General features: G+C 52.8%; 1 protein-coding gene across 1 annotated transcript; it reads left to right on the forward strand.

Moving 5' to 3' along the window:
* The first annotated feature begins 308 nt into the window (after window positions 1-308).
* LOC140901497 (glutathione S-transferase 2-like) lies at window positions 309-17911 on the forward strand. The gene is made up of 11 exons (XM_073320423.1): window positions 309-374; window positions 793-803; window positions 2114-2229; window positions 5912-6120; window positions 9250-9328; window positions 14497-14561; window positions 15053-15134; window positions 15374-15474; window positions 16114-16209; window positions 16333-16443; window positions 17595-17911. The coding sequence occupies exons 1-11, from the start codon at window positions 309-311 to the stop codon at window positions 17688-17690; spliced, it is 1032 nt and encodes a 343-aa protein (XP_073176524.1). The 3' UTR covers window positions 17691-17911.
* The last annotated feature ends 875 nt before the right edge of the window (window positions 17912-18786 follow it).

Genomic DNA, 18786 nt, shown 5'->3' on the forward strand with positions numbered 1-18786 from the left:
AAACGTGCTTTAGTGCTGAAGCTGTAGGGTTCATGGCCCCCTGCCAGTCCAGGCTAGGTGTTTATTTCACTGCAGACTGCTGGGTGGCACAACATACAGGAGGCCCTCAAATCTCCTGGAATCCCTTATGGATGGGGAGCGATGCTTTCAGTGAACACCCCGTTCCCCTAACATGCTTTGTGAGCATCCCAACAGCCGGACACTTCCTGCCCTCACCACAGAGGCCGCAATGCGGAGGACAATCCAAGGTGAATGGTGCCTCTGAAATGAAGGCTTCAAACAGTGGCACGACCTAGCTCAGACCTGGGATGCAGCAGGATCCGGAGCCTAAGAGCGTCCCTGAGCCTAGAGACAAGCAGCTGGAGATCCCGAAGGTTACAACCCGGCTGGAGCAGCTGTGAAAATAAACAGGGGCCTGTGGTAATTGTGCTTCTTGGCTTGACCTGTAACCACAGCTGTATTCGCAGCCAGGACGCCGCCCGAGAACACTTCGGTTCTGGTCTCAGGAGAAATCTGCTTTTGGCCAGAGGAACCCAGTCCCGTGGAGGCCTTGCAGCTGTGAATGTTCAGAAGTTTTCCCCCCTCCCTGTCTTCAGGCAGCCTCAGCAGCTGTGTGGAATAAAAAGCACCGTGGGGGATGGGTTAGGCTTGGAACATGGGGCAGATAGGCGGGGAGGATGGGGACTTGGTTTAACCAGGGGAGAGAGACGCTCTGCAAGCTAATACCCAGGAGAACACTGAGTAACCGTATACGCTCCAGCTAACCAGAACCCTGTGTTAATTGTCCCGCAGGGGTGTAACGGGTGAGTTAACGCCAGCCTACCCCAGGTCATGCAGTAGGTCAGTGGCACTGACAGGGTCTCCCAATTCCCACTCCAGGGGTCTAGTCACTGGACCATCACACCCCTCATCTGGCCAGCGCGCTCAACCCTGCTCGCCATAGAACAAGTCAATGTCAAGGGCTCAGTCCTTCCCTTCAAGGCGCTCAACAGCCTGGGCCCAAGCTCTCTAGTAAAGCTCCAGAATGAGCACAAAGGTCAATAGCTCTGCTCATCCAGCCGTCCACCACAAGGGACCATCAAAAGCTCCTTGGTGGAGGAGGCAGAGCTTCCTTAGGGCCCCTCAGAGACTGTGGAACCCCCTGTCCAGGAGCCAAGGACCATCACAGGCCTCCCCAGCTCCTGCTCCCAGTACCAGGCACACATCTCCAGCCGGCCCCCTCGAACATCAGTACAGAGCAGTGCAATTGTTCAAGAACTCAACTGCCAACCAGCCCTACCAAAACAAACCACGACACTGCACACTCGATCCTCCCCCTGGGGAGACGATGAGAGAACAAAACACACGGGATCCACACCGCTTAATGCACAGCTGCACAGGGCTCCGACACCACCAGGATGAGGGTGGGATAAGACACCAAGTAGATTCCCACAAAGCTGGGATGCCTGCAGATGACTGAGGCTGTCCCCCACTTGCGGGTTAACCTCTGCACATCGGTACACGGCTCTGCCAGCGGTACGAGGAAGAGGCCCTGGGAGCAGCTGTTGCTGGACAGAGATGGTGAGGACTTGACCCCACGATAAGGGAAAATGTTGAGCTCAGCATCTTATGGCTGCCAAACACATGCCAGCCAATCGCACCTTTTGCTGTGGCTTGGCTACAATGACGAAGTAGCTCAGGATAACAAGACGCCATGCAGGCCAGTGGAGAGGGCGGAGTCTGGAGAGCTGGGTTCTGTTTCCACTCCTCTTTAACTCCAGGCCGATACAAGAGGCTTGGAAGCAATCAACGGGAGTACCATCTAGCTGTCCACACCTCAGGGAGCTGGGATTGCTGCTGGAGGTTGGTTACTGCTCGGGATCACTCAGCCAAGTTGAGAAGCAAGATTTGTTTAGCCAACCATGAGCAGCAGCTGCTGCAGAGCACTGGTCAACAGGAGGACAATGGCTACCCACCGCTGCATGCAACTGGTAATTTCCCCTTCTCATGGCCATTCACATCTTCCTTCAGCCCAGCTTTGACCCAGCATCCTGGTCTGGTTCCACCCCATCAACACTGACTCAGCCTATTCTGACACTTATTGCAGTAAGCTCTCTTGGGTCCCTTTCTACAGGCATTTTGGGGTCTACGACTACACCTTTGAACTTTCCTTCATGCAGAAGAGGAAAGAGAGGAAGAGGTGGAGGGTGAAGTGCATTAATGCTCTCTGGATGTGTGAGAAACTTTGGAGTAAGGGTGCAGAGGATTGTGGGCCATGGAATCCTCACTATTGGATGGTTCTGGGATCACACATGGAGACAGTTTGGGAACCCCTGCTCTACCCTTGCAAAAGATGGAGGAATGTGAATCAATAGGATCCTCTGACAGTCCTACTAACCCTGTCAGCAGCACTGCAAATGGGAACCAGAGAAACCGCTGGGAATAAAAGGGCTTCCTGTGACCCCTGAAGGTCTTAGAAGGCTGCCCTAGGGTAGGACAGGATCTGACAGTGGTACTGGCACGTTTTTTATAGTGTGGACGCTGAGAGTCGTTGAACCAAACTGTAAACCCTGGATAGAATGGAAACCACTTAAAATCAGGGGCGCTGCAGCACCCCCAGCACCCCTACTTCCAGCACCTATGGGATTTGAACCATCCAGTAAAATTCAGTATTAGGGAAACTTGATTTACTCCAAACTCGGTCAATTCTTCTCCCTTGGGAGAATCATTAGCTAGTTTTCAGGTCAGCTGTAGCAAGCCGTCTATTACAGTACGACCCACGACAGGGGCTTCGTGTGGCAACAATGTCTGTGTCAGGTTTGACTCTGACAGAGCAGGGGGCTTGGATTTGTCTCTGGAGGAAGCTGAGCCAAGGAATTGAGTCCCAGAGAGCTTGGCGAGAACTAAATACCTTCAAGTCTGCAGAGTTTTAGAGTCTGAGCAGAGTTAGTTAGAGCTCTAGAGTTTGGAATAGGAAGCTCACTGCCATCTACGGAACCCGGACTCCAGGTCAAAGATCCTTGGCTTTGGAGGTTGTACTATTTGATTTCCTTTCCATATACAATAGAAGCACCCTTTGGATGAAAGTCCGAGTTCTCCAGTGTTCCCCTGGCTCTTGGTTTTATAGTTGTTGTTGTTCTCAGGACCCTTCCACTCCTTGCCTTGGAAATCCTGGGTCAGGGCAGAAGGGTGCACTAGGATGTGGGGTTTTCTACCACTTCCCCAGAAGGGCTTCTAGTGTAGGGATTGTCCAGCGGGCAGGATCAGACCCGTGAGCCATCTGAGCTAGTGTCCTGTCTGTGACGCTAGCCAACACCAGACATTTCCGAGCAAAGGGGAGAGAATCCTGAGCTGAGCAGTTCCAGAATTGCTCTAGAGGCAGCTTCTCCTTCCTAAACCCCCTCAGTCAGAGGATGGTCTGTGCCCAGAAGCAGGAGGTAGTCACCCTGTGTAATGTAACTGTGGATGGTCTCACTAGCCACAAAAACGGATAATCCTGGTTTGGGTCCTTCTGCAGTCTTGGCCTCAATTGCATATTGTGGCAATGAGTTGCAGGGTCTCATTATGCACAGTGTAAAAAGACTATTTCCTTCACTCAGTTTTACATTTCATGCCTTTCAATAATCATTTTAAAAAGTGTGGGTGGGGGGGGTGACGATGTGACGCAGCACGGAGGGGGGAGTGTTGACCTGGGAATGTGCCCTGGAGATCATAGAATCATAGAATATCAGGGTTGGAAGGGACCCCAGAAGGTCATCTAGTCCAACCCCCTGCTCGAAGCAGGACCAATTCCCAGTTAAATCATCCCAGCCAGGGCTTTGTCAAGCCTGACCTTAAAAACCTCTAAGGAAGGAGATTCTACCACCTCCCTAAGTAACGCATTCCAGTGTTTCACCGCCCTCATAGTGAAAAAGTTTTTCCTAATATCCAATCTAAACCTCCCCCACTGCAACTTGAGACCATTACTCCTCGTTCTGTCATCTGCTACCATTGAGAACAGTCTAGATCCATCCTCTTTGGAACCCCCTTTCAGGTAGTTGAAAGCAGCTATCAAATCCCCCCTCATTCTTCTCTTCTGCAGACTAGAGATGTTTCAGAGTAACAGCCGTGTTAGTCTGTATTCGCAAAAAGAACAGGAGGACTTGTGGCACCTTAGAGACTAACCAATTTATTAGAGCATAAGCTTTCGTGAGCTACAGCTCACTTCATCAGATGCATATCGTGGAAACTACAGCAGACTTTATATATACACAGAGAATATGAGACTAGAGATGGGAGACCTGAGAGCCTGTCACCTGAGCCAGGAGGGGGAGGTAACACCTCTGCCCAGGAATGTGGAGGGAGGCTGCAGCAGGGAACCTGCTGGGTGGGTTTAGTTTTCAGTTTGGGGCTGGGTGGAGGAACGCAGGGAACCCCAGGGCTGGGGTCTAAGCTCCCTGCTCCCCCAGAAGGACGTGACTGAGTGGTCCTGGTTGTACCCACAAGCTCTGTTTTGGACTGTGTTCCTGTTGTCCAATAAACCTTCTGTTTTACTGGCTGGCTGAGAGTCTCAGTGAATCCCAGGAAGAGGGGTGCAGGGCCTGGACTCCCCCACACTCCGTGACAGGGGGGTAGGAGTTTTAGGCAGAAAGTGGGGAGGGGGAATGAGATTTTAAAACCCTAGAAGGTGAGTATTAGGGAAACCTGTATTATTTCAGATGTAGTTGGCACTGGGGCAAATCTGATTATTGTGACATCTTCCGCTGATGGCTGGCTAGGACAGACACCAGTGTCGGGGCTCAGTGGACATAGCAAGGCCTTACATTTCTCACGGCAGAAACTGAGTCAAAGCCAAACAGATGAAGTTCTAACCTCAGGAAGGGGTAAGCAGGGGTCCCCTTCATTCATCCATGTCCACAGAGAGTCCAGGCTCCACGTCAAATACCCTTGGATTTTCTACATGTTCTGTCTCCATTTCATTTAAAGCAGAAAAAAGCGTCTTCTGGCCCTGGCCCAGAGGCTGCATGTTCTTCCATGCATCCCTGGCGAAAGGACTGGGTTGATAAATGCAAAGTAAGGCACATTGGAAACCATAATCCCAACGATACATATAAAATGACGGGGTCTAAATTAGCTGTTACCATGCGAGAAAGAGATCTTGGAGTCACTGTGGATAGTTCTCTGCAAACATCCACTCAGTGTGCAGCAGCAGTCCAAAAAGCTAACACAATGTCGGGAACCATTAGGAAAGGGATAGATAATAAAACAGTAAATATCATAATGCCTCTGTATAAATCCATGGTACACCCACACCTTCAATATGGACCCAACAGAAATGAACAAGTAAAGTAACAAAAAGTCCCTCTCAGGGGCTCCAGACCACCAGATCCCTTCAACGGCTACACTCAGGCCCTTTTCAGCAGGAGGTAAGGACCTAGTGCCTCTGGTGCCCCCTCTTCTCTGGTCCCAGTCTCACCACTGTCCCCCTATCTGCGACAGGAGGGGACAGTGGTTATGGATGCCAGAGCCACCTCCGCTGTCTCCTGGGCTCTATTTTCTGCACCCAGCGGAGCTGAGCAAAGCGACTGCCCGAAGCTGGATGGGCAGGGTGCGAATGAAGGGGCCCAGGTGACCAGGGAAGGAAGGGTCAGTAACCCAGCTCAGAGTCCTGCCAAGTCAACCCCTCCCCCACAACACACACACTGCCCCACTGACAATCAGGACGCGATGGAGAGAGCGCCATCCTGCTGCAGGGAGCTCCGCAGGTTGGCCAGCACCAGGGCATAAAACTGCAGGGAGCCGCCAGCTCAGCGACCAGCTAAATTAACCCCAGCCCCCCAGAGATGGGGGAGTCGGTCCCCCCGGGGGGGCAGGGAGCTTGGGGGGCCAGAGGAGGGGTCTGGGGGACTGCCCGGAGTGCAGGCTGCCAGAGGAAGGTTAACGGGGTCCGCAGGATTCAGGATCCGCCCCCCCTCCCCCCCCGCGACCGGCTGGGGCTTGGGAAAGCGAGTTTGGCCGGACGGGCAAGTAACCGGGTTCCGGGGCTGGACTCGGATCCCTGCCCCCGCGTCCCCACCTGAGCGCATCGCGTCGAGGCAGCCGCAGCGGGAGCGGAGCAGGGGCAGCTTGGGGGTCACGCTGGGCTACTGGGACATCCGCGGGGTGAGCGCGGGCGGCCCCCAAGCCCTGGGGAGGGGCGCGGGTGCAGGAGTGGGGCGGGCGGCCCTCCAGCTATGGGGGAGAAGCTGGGGTGCCGGAGCGGGGCAAGTAGCCCCCCAGCTATGGAGGAAGGGTAAAGGACTGGGGCAGGCAGCCCTAGCTATGGGGGAGTGGTGAGGGTGCAGGAGTGGGGCAGGCGGCCCCAGTTATGCGGGAGGGGTGGGGCTGCAGGAGTGGGGCAGGCAGCCCCCTAGCTATGGGGGAGGTCTCTGTAGCGGAATGTATGGGTTGGCTCTATCAGGTTTCCTTGGGGTCACATGTCATGGTAGCCAAGATTTCCCTGGGAGAGGGGAATGGGCTCTGGCAAGCAGGTCAGTTGACTTTTTGCTGTGAGCCCTAGCAGAGCAGGGCTCCATCCTGTGAACCGGTCCCTCCCCCACCCTCATCCCCTCCCCAAGGGTGGGGCTGGGGGAGAGTCGTCCCTGCAGGGCAGCCAGTGCTAGGGTGACCAGATGTCCCAATTTCTGGGTCTTTGTCTTGTATAGGTTCCTATTACCCCCCACCCCCATCCCTATTTTTCACATTTGCTGTCTGGTCACGCCAGCCCAGGGGTCCCCAAGGCGGTCGCTGGGGCCGTTGTGTGAGCCAGCAGGACACCGCAAGGCTGCCACCGGGCGCGGCCCCCGCAGAACCGCCCGCTGGAATGCGTTGCCCTTTCTCTGCAGCGGGGTGTCTGGCATCCACCACAGTCTCCTGGGAATAGGAATATGCTACTGCCCCAGCCAGTGCCTATGTGCGTCCCTGCAGAAAGCCCTTCACATTCCTGCCCCTCTCTGCAGGGAAACCCTGATGGACCCGTACCACTGCCAGGCCCTGACTGTGCGCTTCATTTCTAACAGTCTTTCAAAGTTTTCAGAGTAGCAGCCGTGTTAGTCTGTATCTGCAGAAAGAACAGGAGGACTTGTGACCCCTTAGAGACAAACAAATTTATTTGAGCATCAGCTTTCGTGAGCTACAGCTCACTTCATCGGATGTAGCTCACGAAAGCTTATGCTCAGATAAATTGGTTTGGGAATTTTTTGTTTTGTTTTGTTTCCCAATAGCAGGTGTCTTGGGGGAGGGGAGGAACGTCACTGGTGGGTGTAGTCCCCCCAGGGGCTTGAGGAAAGGAGCCCCATTGCAATTTTGCATTAGTTGCCACATGGTCTCATCAAAAAAGTCCCTCTTGGGGTCCACAGTGCAACGCAGGGTTCCAAGCTTGGCAGCACCTAACGCAGGCTCCTGAAACCCCAGAGCCAATGAATAGAAACAAATTCAGGCAACTGAAACTCCCCGGAGCATGTTAACGCCGTGGGGCAGGTGTGTTGTCAGTCTCCCCTCACACATACATATGCGCTCCATGGTGGATTTGAGTCTGATAGAGCTTTAGCTCAAGCTACAGCCGCTTGTGCTTTTACAGGTCCACATGGGAACATTATTCATTAAATTGGAGAAGATGGGGATTAATTGAAAGGTGGATAAAAAACTGGTTAAAGGGGAGTCTAGAACTGGCCATACTGAAAGGTGAACTGCCAGGAGGTGACTAGGGGTGTCCCACTCAGGGATCGGTCTTGGGACTGATCTTATTTAACATTTTCATTCATGACCTTGGCACAAAAAGTGGGAGTGTGCTAATAAAATGTGTGAGCGACACAAAGCTGGGAGGTATTGCCAATATGGAGGCGGACCGGAATATCGCACAAGAAGATCTGGAGGACCTTGAAAACTGAAGGAATAGAAACGGGATGAAATTTAATAGTGCAAGGTCATGAATTTAGGGACTAACAAGAAGAATATTTGCTATAAGCTGGGGATGTTTATCTGCTGGAAGCAACAGAGGAACTAAAAGTCCTGAGTATATTGCTTGATCCCAGGATGACTATGAGCCCCCCGATGTGACGTGGCTGTGAAAAAGGCTAGTGCAGTCCTAGGATGCATCAGGTGAGGTATTCCCCGTAGAGACAGGGAAGTCTCAGTGCCATTCGACACGGCACTGGGGAGACCTCCCCTGGAACACTGTGCAGGTCTGGTCTCCCGTGGTTAAGAAGGATAAATTCAAACTGAAATAGGGGCAGAGAAGGGCTACTAGGATAATCAGAGAAATGGAAAACTCACTGTACAAGAGGCGACTCAAGGATCGTGGCTTGTTGAGTCTGACCAAACGAAGGCTGAGGGGAGATAGGATCGTTCTCTATTAATACATTTGGGGAGGGAGAGGAGTTATTTAAGTTAAGCGCCAATGTGGACACAAGAAGAAATGGCTATAAATTGCCCATCAACAAGCTGAGCCTTGAAACTAGATGGAGGTTTCTGACCATCAGAGGAGTGAAGTTCTGGAGCAGCCTCCCAAGGGGAGCAGTGGGGGCAAAACACCGAACTGACTTCAAGACTGAGCCTGATGAGTTTATGGAGGGGATGATGTGATGAGGCTGACTACAGTGGCCCATCTGAAACTGCTAGTAGCAAAAATCCACAATGGCTGGAGATGGGACACTAGATGCAGAGGGCTGTGAGTTACTCCAGCGGATTCTTTCCCAGGTGACTGGCTGGTGGGTCTTGCCACATACTCAGGGTTCAACAGATCACCATATTTGGGGGGCAAGAAGGAATTTCCCCCCAGGTCAGATTAGCAGAGACCCTGTGGTTCTTTTTACCTTCCTCTGCAGCATGGGGCATGGGTCACTTGCAAGTTTAAACTAGTATCAATGGTGGATTCTCAGTAACTTGAAGTCTTTAAATCATGATTTGAGGACTTCAGTTACTCAGCCAGAGGTTAGGGGTCTGTTACAGGAGTGGGTGGGTGAGGTTCTGTGGCCTGCGATGTGCAGGAGGTCAGACTAGATAATCGTGATGGTCCCTTCTGGTCTTCAAGTCTGAGCAAAGGAGGTTCCCTGGTTCAATCCTGTTTGGTGCATTGGCTAAGATAGAAGCCGTCATGCTCGATCTGTTATAGTTCTAGGCTCCAGCAGCTGTGAGCAGAATTGGGAGGAAGGTCAATTTATCTTGCTTTCTTGGAGAGGGGCAAGCTCTGGGCTCACCCAATGGAACTGGAGGGGTCCTGGGATGTAAATGCTCTCTTGCTCCTCTCTGCAGCTTGCTCACGCCATCCGACTGCTGTTGGAATACACGAACACTCCCTATGAGGACAAGAAATACTGCGCCAGCGGGGAAGGTAAGGTGTCATGGGTGGAGATCACACCCCGGGCTGCCTTGGCCTGTGGTGTGTGAGACGGGCACTTGCAACGTGCATTGTCTTTTGCAGTCTTGGCAGGGAACCTGTGTGGAGATCAGAACTGGTGTTGGGGAAGGATACAGAAGTAGTTGGGTCTGTATCAGTGCACTGGAGATCACACTGTGAGAGAGGGGTGCGCTGTTATCGTTAGGGCTAGGGAATGCTTTAAGATCCATGCTGAACTGTGTTAAATAGCAATAAGTGTCCAGGTCCTTTAACAGCACTGAATGATGCCATCTTGGATCCCGAGTCACCTTTGAGCAGGCCCTTGACTTGGGGTCTAAACTTGTTGAAGGCAATAGAGAGGCTGATGCTGGATCAAGCCCAGATCGCTGCTGGAAATTGCAAGGAAATCATTGACACAGGCCAGATTTTTTCCACGGCAAAAATCGATCAAGTTGCAGTTTGCAGATCGCACCAGGCAGGAGAACAGCAGCTTTTGCTGCCACCTCTGAAGTTAAGCAGGAGAACTCTGCTGGGCTAGGGGTAGAAACCAGTTCTGAGCAGGCTGTATCCTTAGACTTGTTAGCAATGAGCTCCCTGGAGGTGCTCAGGTTTCAGCAGCTGTGTTAGAAACTGCCTTTTACTCTCTAGCTGGGAATGGGAGGTGAGGATTTGTCAGCTAGCGAGGTCAGTTCTGGAGGCCCGTCTGTACAGCCCCTCCGGGATTACCCCAGTGCCACTTTTACAGTCAGCACTGGGGGGACTGGGTGAAGTATTTGGCTCTTGGGCTGTTAGACTCAAGAAGGTGGCGTGTGCGCGTGCAGTGGGGGTGGGGGAATGATGCGGAGTGGGGCAGGATGGCTGGAAGGGAGGTGCATTAATGGGGAGGAGGGTCAGACCCTCTTCTCCCTCCTGCCTTAGGTCGCTCCTCCTCCAAAGTCTGGTTCGGCCTGGCCTGTATCGGCTTCTATTTGCTGTTGCTTATAGGGCCCCGTCCTGCTCCTGCGGCAGTTGATAGGAGAACTCCCCTTGCTTTCAGCGAGAGCAGGGATCTGCCCTGTATTGGGACAGTGCCCTCTCTCCGAGCTGGCCTTTGTGCCGCTGTAAGGGACGGACTTTGAGGGGCCCAACGCCAGCTGGAGTCAATGGGAGCTGGGGGTGTTGCTCAACCTTCACCAGCCTGTTTCTAGAAGGCAGCTTTGTAAGAGCCACTTCCTATCTCCGCTCTCCCATGGGCTTGGGTTAACTCTTAGGTGGCTTCAGAGAGAGTCTGTGACTCTCCTGGCTTGGACTAAGTTCCCACCTTTTTTTTTTTTTTGCTGAGTCACGCATCCCCAGATTTGGTTATATAATTCTGAAGGTCACAGGGCTGCTCTTTGTCACAGTGAGCGATAAGAAACCCCAGTTGTGTCAAAGCCACATGTTCTCCCCGAGCTGGCTTAGTGCAGGGGCAGGGAGTGGCGAGGTGAGGAGTGATGAAGTCAGGTTACTTTTGGGCACGGATGCTTTATTACAATGACATTCCACATTTCTGACCCTTTAGAACCACGATAAAATTCCCCCTCACAACTTCCCGGGGCACCATGAAAGTAAAATTCCCCTTTCAACTGAGACTCAGAAAGGGCGAGTGACTTTGCGTTAAGGTCATCGCGGCTTTGTCCTCACTACAAAAAGGTGTGGTTTTTACATAGTTATTTCACTCGCTGTAAACTCAGGGCGGAGACAAGAGCCTGGAGTTTTTACCTTGATGCAGCTAGTTAAGGTCTGCCCTGTAGTCCACCTAGGCCTCAATCAGCCGTTCTCACCCTGTTTACCATGGTGGGCCACATCCCAAAGCTACCTGTATGGCCCTGAGGATGGCACATGGGCCGCAGCTCTGTGCTGATTGAGCCACAGGTTGAGAACCACTGAGCTCCATCCAGGTAAGAACCGCAGTGCCTTGGCTCCACCAGAATATTGCATCAAGACAGCTATCGCTGTGTAAAAACACCCTTTCTTGCAGTGAAGACCAAGCCACAGTGAGTGAGTGACAGAGCTGGGCATGGAACCCAGGTGTCCTCACTCCAAGTCTGTGCTCTAACCACTAGACTGTGCTCTCTTTTTGGAAGAGAACTAGCTGTGCACTGGACAGGGAAATCCAGTTCTTGCAGATAGTCCTCAGTATAAGAACAATCACAGAGCCCATCCTCTGGCTGGGACGCGGGACCCTGGCTGGAACCTGTACCAGGAGGGGCTTGTCACAAGCACAAGCATCATTTGTCTTGATTCACGACCGTAAGAATTACAATACCTGCCTTTCATGGCTGGGGAGAGGGAGATTCTCAGCTGGTGTAAACGAATCTGCATGGATTTACAGAAGCTGAGGGTAAGACCGTAGGTTTGTATCAGGGTAAGTGGCCCATGGGGCCCTATGAGTATTCTCAGGAACTCGTGCCTTGCCTCTCCCCTCTGATTCGGCTGGTCTTATGCTCCCCCTGCCCTCCCAGTAAATCCTCTCAGGGTCTGTCTACGCTGCAGTCTGCAGTTGGAGGTGTAACTGCAGCATGTGCCTCTGGCTAGTTTGCATGCCAATAGCAGTGCCAGCTATAGAAGCTCCCCTGGGACCCTGGGTAGGTACTTGGGCAGCTGGCCCATGCTGACACAGCTTTTCCGCTATCGGTACCCGCACTATCTAGATCAGAGCTAGTTCGGCTGTGTCTACATGTGTTGCAGTTACAGCCCTAGATTGCGCTCCAGACAGACCCTATGTCCCAGGGGTTGGAGGACAGCCAGCTTATATCCCAGTTCAGGCTGCACTGGTAGGGATGGATTTGCTGCGTGTTTTATTTCATAGCTGGCACCTGCAGGTAAATAGACCTTTGAGCACTGATAAGCAAAGCTGGATTGCATGTGGCCAGTTATGCTTTACTTATCGCCCCATGTCAGACTAAGTGGTGAGGGTTTCATATCATTCGGGCTTGCGGGCACCCTGCCTGATTTTAAAGGGGACCTGAGCCAGCAGGGAAGCGGTTAAATCCAGACGCAGAGCAGAGCACGGTGAGCTGGACTATTCATACTAGCTGCCAAGTCCTAGGAGGAAAGTGCAGTTTTAAGGCGGCCTAGAGCAAGGTTTCTATGGGATCCAAATACAGCTGAGGTTTCTGTAGGATCCATAGAAAATCCCTGTTAATACCACCTATCCTGGGGGCCTATATGGCCCCCAGAATCACAGTATCTGAGTACCTCACAGTTTTGACCGTATTTAGCCTCACAATCCCCCAGTGTGGTAGGGAACTGCGGCAAGTCTTGGATCTGTGTGTTACAGATGGGGAACTCAGGCTCAGAGCGGCTTTGTGATTTCCCCAAGGGAACCCAGGGAGTCTGGAGCAGAGCAGAGATTTGAACTTCAGTCTCCCCAGGCTCATGCTGTTAACTACTGGACCATCTTATTAGAGAAGGGCTTTGGTTCTGTGTTTGTATGGAACCACTCCCCCACCACCTCCATTCTCAGCTAGCCTCAGACACTCAAGTAAGAAGCACCATATTGTGATCATGGTGTCTAGCCTTGGCACTGAGCCATTTCATTCTGTTTCTGGAAGGTTGGTAAATGGCACTGTCAGGGAACGAGAGGCCAGCGTGGGCGGGAGTGTTGGCCGAAAGGATCAGATGTGGGGCTTGATGTTAGGCACGTAAATGAGGAGCGTGACTTTTCTCAGAGCAGCTGCAACTCCCTGGGATTTCGATGGGAGCAAGGGGTGCTCAGTACTTCTGAAAATCAGAGGCCAGTGGTGAAAATTGTGGCCGTTAAGTATCTATCGCTGCAGCACTGCTCCTTCATGCTTAGATGTCCTGGGGCTTTTCCCTGTTTTTTCTAGGCCCAGATGCCAAGCTGCATGTCTGGAATGGCACAGCTCAGGAATGGGAGGGGGAACACAGGTGACTTTCAAAGTGGCCTGGCCCACAGTGTTAGAGCAGCCCAGAGGGTGCTCTGATCTGCCACAGCCTTGAGTGGCTGCTCTGTTATGTCAGAACAGGCATGCCCCGTGCCAGGAGCTGAGCAGAAGTGTGGTATAGGGCAGGGGTGATGAGTTGTGTGGGCCCGTGGTGCCCGGGCTCCAGGAATATTCAGGGCCCATGGTGGCTGTGCTCCACCAATGTTTGGGGCCGGGTCTCTCCCCTGGCCCTGCCTGCTGCCCCCGGACGATTTAAAAGGGTCTGGGGGACCCTGGCGGCTGCTGCCACCACCATCAGCCGTGCAGTGGGGCTTCCTGCCCGGCCTCGCTCCTTGCACTCCTGGAAGCGGCTGGCATGGCCCTATGATCCTGGGAGGGGAGGGATGGTGTCTCCGTGCGCTGCCCCGGCCCCGAGCGCAGACTCGGCACCTCCCATTGGCCAGACCCCTCACCCTCTCCTGCACCCTTGCCCCAGCCCAGAGCCTGCACCCAAACCCCCTCCCGGAGCCAGCACCCCTCCCGCACCCAAACTCCCTCCCAGAGCCTTAGGTAGGGGTAGGGTGGGGGTGGGACTTGGACCCATTCTGGGCACCACCAAAAATTATACAAACCTGCTGTCCCAAGCATAGAGCTGTCCAGGGGTTTCCCTGGTGGGAAGCTCTGTCTGGGTTCTGGCCCTTTTCTGCTGCTCAAGTGGTGAAAAGGGGCCAGCTTGGGGACCTAAGTCTTTTTCTAGCCCTGGACTTGGAGAAGTGTTGGTTAGAGGCGAGTCATGGGCCAGGGCCTTCTCCCCTCCGCTCCTGGGGTGTGGGGAGAGGGAGAGAGCAGGGAAGCTCTGCACTGGAAGAAAGACTCAATCTCCAATTGCCCATCTGACTAAAAGTGAGGACTCTCGGCCTACAGCCGCGGTGGGGGATGGGGAGGGAAGGAGACGAGGGGAAGGGAAGATGGAGGGTCGGGGTGAAGAGGATGGGAGGGAAAGGAATACAGTGAGTGGGTGGCTGGCAGGGGAGAGATGCAGTGGTGAGGGTGTTTGTGGGGTGGCAGTGCTGGGTGAAGATGCAGTGAGTGGGTGTGGGGAGTGGGATGGGAGATGCAGTGGTGGGGAGGTGATGTGATTAGGAGATGCAGTGGGGCGGGGGGTTGGTGGTGAGGGAGATGCAGTGTGTGTGTGGGGGGGTGAGGGGCAGGTCTCCGTGCCATAGGACTTACCATCCTGTTCTTTACCTCCAGGTCCTGATTATGATATAAGCCAGTGGACTAACGAGAAAGAGAAGCTGGGGCTGGATTTCCCGAACGTATGTAGCAGCCTCCTCTGCCCTCACCCGTGTGTCACCAGGGAGGACAGGGTCAGAGGGGGACGTGGTTGGAGACTAGCAACTGGCTCTCAGGTGGAGCCAGGCTCTTGGCTGGAGAAGAGCTCCCGGCTCTCCAGTGCCCCCTTGGCTGGCGCAGGAGTCTCAGGCCTTGCGGTCTTCGCGGCGGCAGCCGTGCCCAGCCTCAGTGGGATCAGTGGTTGTGCATGGCCGTGAGGCACTGAACAGGGAATCTGGGGCTCTGGTGTCCACCTGCTCTCCCAAGCAGGGTAAAAAGGGGCAGGGAGAGGCTGTCTCTGAGCACAGGTGGACTCCAGCAATGTGCAGGGCCTGCTCATGAGACACTTGGCTCTGCTCTTTGACCTCCGGCCGACTAGGCGGCACAAGTAACTTGGTGGCTGCAGTGCCCTCCGAGAGCAGGATAAATGGGTGGGGAGAACTTATCCCCTGACACCCTGTCTTTGCCCTCCCAGCTCCCCTATCTCTTTGATGGCCAGACAAAGCTCACGCAGAGCAATGCTATCCTCCGTTACATAGCGCGCAAACACAAGATGGGTGAGTATCGCTGCGAGTCGAAGGCTTGTCTGCACGGGGAAGTTGACAGGACCAGCTCTTCTGGAATAGGTCCCTAGTCCAGAGTAAAAGTGATGGGCCATTATTCTAGAAGACCTAGGTCATTCCAGAATAGCTGTGCTGGACAATTCCCTCTGGTGAAGACAAGCCCTTAGAGGCTAGTTGGGATTTAAACCAGGGTTGCTGAGCCTCTCTGCCCCTGTGTGTTTTCTGACTCCCAGCTGGCGAGAGCGAGGAGGAGATACAGAGAGTGGACATGCTGGAGAACCAGGTGATGGATTTCCGCCTGGCCTTTGCAAGGGTGTGCTACAACCCTGACTTTGTGAGTGCATCCCTGCTCCCCTGGGGGTGTGGGTCAGAGCTGGAGTGCAACAAATGGCTCTGGAGGGTCACATGGGGATAACAGGTGTAGATATAATCCAGAGCTTTACAAGCCTCCATTAATTACCTGGGAAGAAGTGTTGTTATCCCCATTTTACAGAGGCGGGGGAGAGAGAGAGGTGACGTGACTTGCCTGAGGTCCCACAGTAAACCAGTAGCAGAGGTAGGATTAGAATTTGAGACCTCCCTAGATTCAACACTGCCTGTTCCCCCAACCCACGGTGCTTCACAGACCAAGAGAGGTGGGATTGCTGGTCACAGGGATTGTGTCAGAGCAGACCAGTCTGGGAAGTCTATTACCCGCGGCCCATCTTTAGCCACAGCCTCTTCCTTTAAAGGAAGGTGAATAATTTCTATCGTGCACCTGACTAGTTACCCGATACTGACATGGGAGGGAAGAGAGCGTCTGGGATGGGAGATCCCTTCAGATGATCAGTTTATGCCCCAATGGCTGGGACTGAATTACCCTTGTCGCTGCCTTCGGCCGCACTAGGAAGCCGAAACTCTGAGTTGCTCCAGGGTGGTGGGGATTGTGAGGATTTGACCCACAGCTCCCTTGCTTCTATTTTCCCTTTGGCAGGAGAAACTGAAGCTGGAGTACTTGGAGGAGCTGCCCGGGAAGCTGAAGCTGTTCTCCCAGTTCCTGGGGGACAGGAAGTGGTTTGCTGGGGAGAAGGTATGTGGCTACAGAGGGACTGAGGACGGAGCTGCTCCGTGTTAGAGAGAGGCCAGAGATGGGAAGTGCAGATCTGGATGGTTCTGATCTGACGCTCTGCTTATTTTCATTCTAATTTCCCAGCTCACCTACGTCGACTTCCTTGCGTACGACGTCCTGGATCAGCACCGCATGTTTGCGCCCAAGTGCCTGGATCAGCTGAAGAACCTGAAGGATTTTCTTGACCGATTTGAGGTGAGCTTGGCCCTGACTCCCCTGTGACATGCTGCTCTCTGGATCTCCAGGGCTGGCCAAGCTAGTTCCAGGTCTGCAGTGTCTGCAGCACGTGCCCTTTGGTCAAGTTACTTTTCCCAATTAAGATTAATAAACGGTTTCCATTCTAAGCCTTCTGCACCCTTTGTCTTGTCAAAACAATAACCCACCTCTTGGTCCTTTTCACAATATATGGAATCAGAGTTCACCTTAAAAAGGAGGTGTTCACGATAGAAGACAATCACGCACTAAAGACACATAAACAAGTTTCCACACAGCTCAAATTCCAGCATTGTCTCCCTTGTGAAGCACTCCAGACAGGGAACTGGTGAACAGCTAATAGCTGAATAATATATTGCAAGTGCACATCATTTACAGTCCTGAATTTCTCAAGCTTGGATCTTGGGCAGAGGAGATTTTGAAGAGCAGAGTGAGGTTGGAACCAGACAAACTGTTTTTGAGAGATGGAGCTTTGAGAAGTTACAGGACTTCCTGCTCTTAGAAAGTGCTTTATGGGCTCCTAAACCTAGAGCAGCTCAGCAACATAAGGGCCTGGCTTTTAGAAGTTCCGAGTGAAATCAATCGGAGATGTGAATGGTCAACAGCTTTGAAAAACCACATGCTCGGGACCTGATCCAAAGCCTTGTGAAGTCTGTGTCAAGACTCCCATTGATTTCAGCACCCTTTGGCTCAGGCCCCAGAAGAACTGTTGCAGTGGGGGAGGAAAATTAGGAAAAACTTTTCCACTAGGAGGGTGGCGAAACACTGGAATGCATTACCTAGGGAGGTGGTGGAATCTCCTTCCTTAGATATTTTTAAGGTCAGGCTTGACAAAGCCCTGGCTGGGATGATTTAGTTGGGGATTGGCCCTGCTTTGAGCAGGGGGTTGGACTAGATGACCTCCTGAGGTCCCTTCCAACCCTGATATTGTATGATTCTTTGAACTGGGCCATAGGGACACGTCTGACAAGCCGTGGCTGCATGCCTTTCTGGTTTGCCATGGGGAGCGATTCCCAAGGAGCTGTTTGGCTGCGGCCTTTGCTGAATTTCTGGCTGTGACGACAGGTAGGGGGCACGTGAGGAGCTGATGATGTCTCTTTAGGTTGATGGATCTTCTTTTGCTTTCCCTGTAGGCCCTGGAGAAGATCGCTGCCTACATGAGTTCTGGCCGGTACATGAAGGCTCCTGTTTTCTGGAGAACTGCCCAGTGGAGCAACAGAAAGGAGTAGGCTCAACTGGAGCTCAGCAAACGTCAAACAAGTCTCTTGGCATGGACCCACTGCAGCATCTGAGAAGGAGCTGGAGACCCCTGGGACCTCTCTAGCTTGCAAAGTCCCATTGAACAGCAAATCAGCAATAGCTGAAATCCCCAAGCCCTGTCGTAATCCTTCCCGCTAAGCTAGCTGTGCGATTTCCCAGTTACTGGCTAATGAAAACATTTTGGTGACTGTAGAGTCGTCTCCGCTTATTGACTCTCCTGGTTTCTATTTTTTAAAAACAAGTAGCTCTCTCGGGAGTTCTGATTAGCAGGTACTCATCAAGCCTTAGTTCTACTTTTGAACCTCTTCTGAGTTTCAGCATTTATCCCAGCATGCAGGCCAATTCCTGCTTCCACTGGTGCTCTCCAGATGGCCAAGTGGCTCTCTGACAAAGGGCTTTGAATTTCAGAGGTGTTGAACACCCATCACTCCTTTGAGCCCATGAGCATTTGAAAATATAAATAGAAGGATAATTCTCCCATCCCCTTACACCTGCTCTCTCCTGGAGCCACCCTACACACGCCGGCTTGTGATCACACACACAGAAAGAACATGATGTTCCAAAGGGGAAATCTTCAGTCCCTTTTGTGACTAGAGACGTATAAAAAGTTGGCTAGTTCCTGGGGGCCATTGTGAGAAAGCCCTGTTGTCATATCCAATGCATAATCAAGGTACTAATTAAATCATGATCCTCCCCTCTGACAGGACAGCTCAGCCAGGTAGAGGGGAGAGAAAGCGGGACGCACCCAATCAGGTTTCTAAGTGTGCTGCAGCCCCTGTCTGACACAGAGGGCCAGATCCCCAAGAGAACTCAGTCTGGGCCCTCCTTTAGGTGCCTGCAACAGAGCTGAGCTGTCTGGAAGCTGGGGTCCAAAGCACTGAACTGCTGCCGGCTTGCACACAGCTGTGAGAACAAGTAATGCAATGCTTGTATGTACTGGGAGCCACAGTTGTGAGCAGGGTTAGGAAGAAGTCTGGATTTGTGCAACTGCAAAGAACGCACAGGGAATTTGTGGGGAGTAGCAGAGAGGGACCCAGTCATTCCAATCAGGTGGAGGGTTTGAGA

This window comes from Lepidochelys kempii, chromosome 21, assembly GCF_965140265.1.
Source record: "Lepidochelys kempii isolate rLepKem1 chromosome 21, rLepKem1.hap2, whole genome shotgun sequence".
In the NCBI taxonomy this organism is placed as follows: Eukaryota; Metazoa; Chordata; order Testudines; family Cheloniidae; genus Lepidochelys; species Lepidochelys kempii.

Coding starts and splice junctions, on each gene's coding strand:
- LOC140901497 (XM_073320423.1), top strand. CDS start 309: ATGCAGCAGGATCCGGAGCCTAAGAGCGTCCCTGAGCCTAGAGACAAG. Junction 9,329..14,496: donor ATACTGCGCCAGCGGGGAAG/GTAAGGTGTCAT, acceptor CTTTACCTCCAG/GTCCTGATTATGATATAAGC. Junction 15,135..15,373: donor AGCGCGCAAACACAAGATGG/GTGAGTATCGCT, acceptor TCTGACTCCCAG/CTGGCGAGAGCGAGGAGGAG.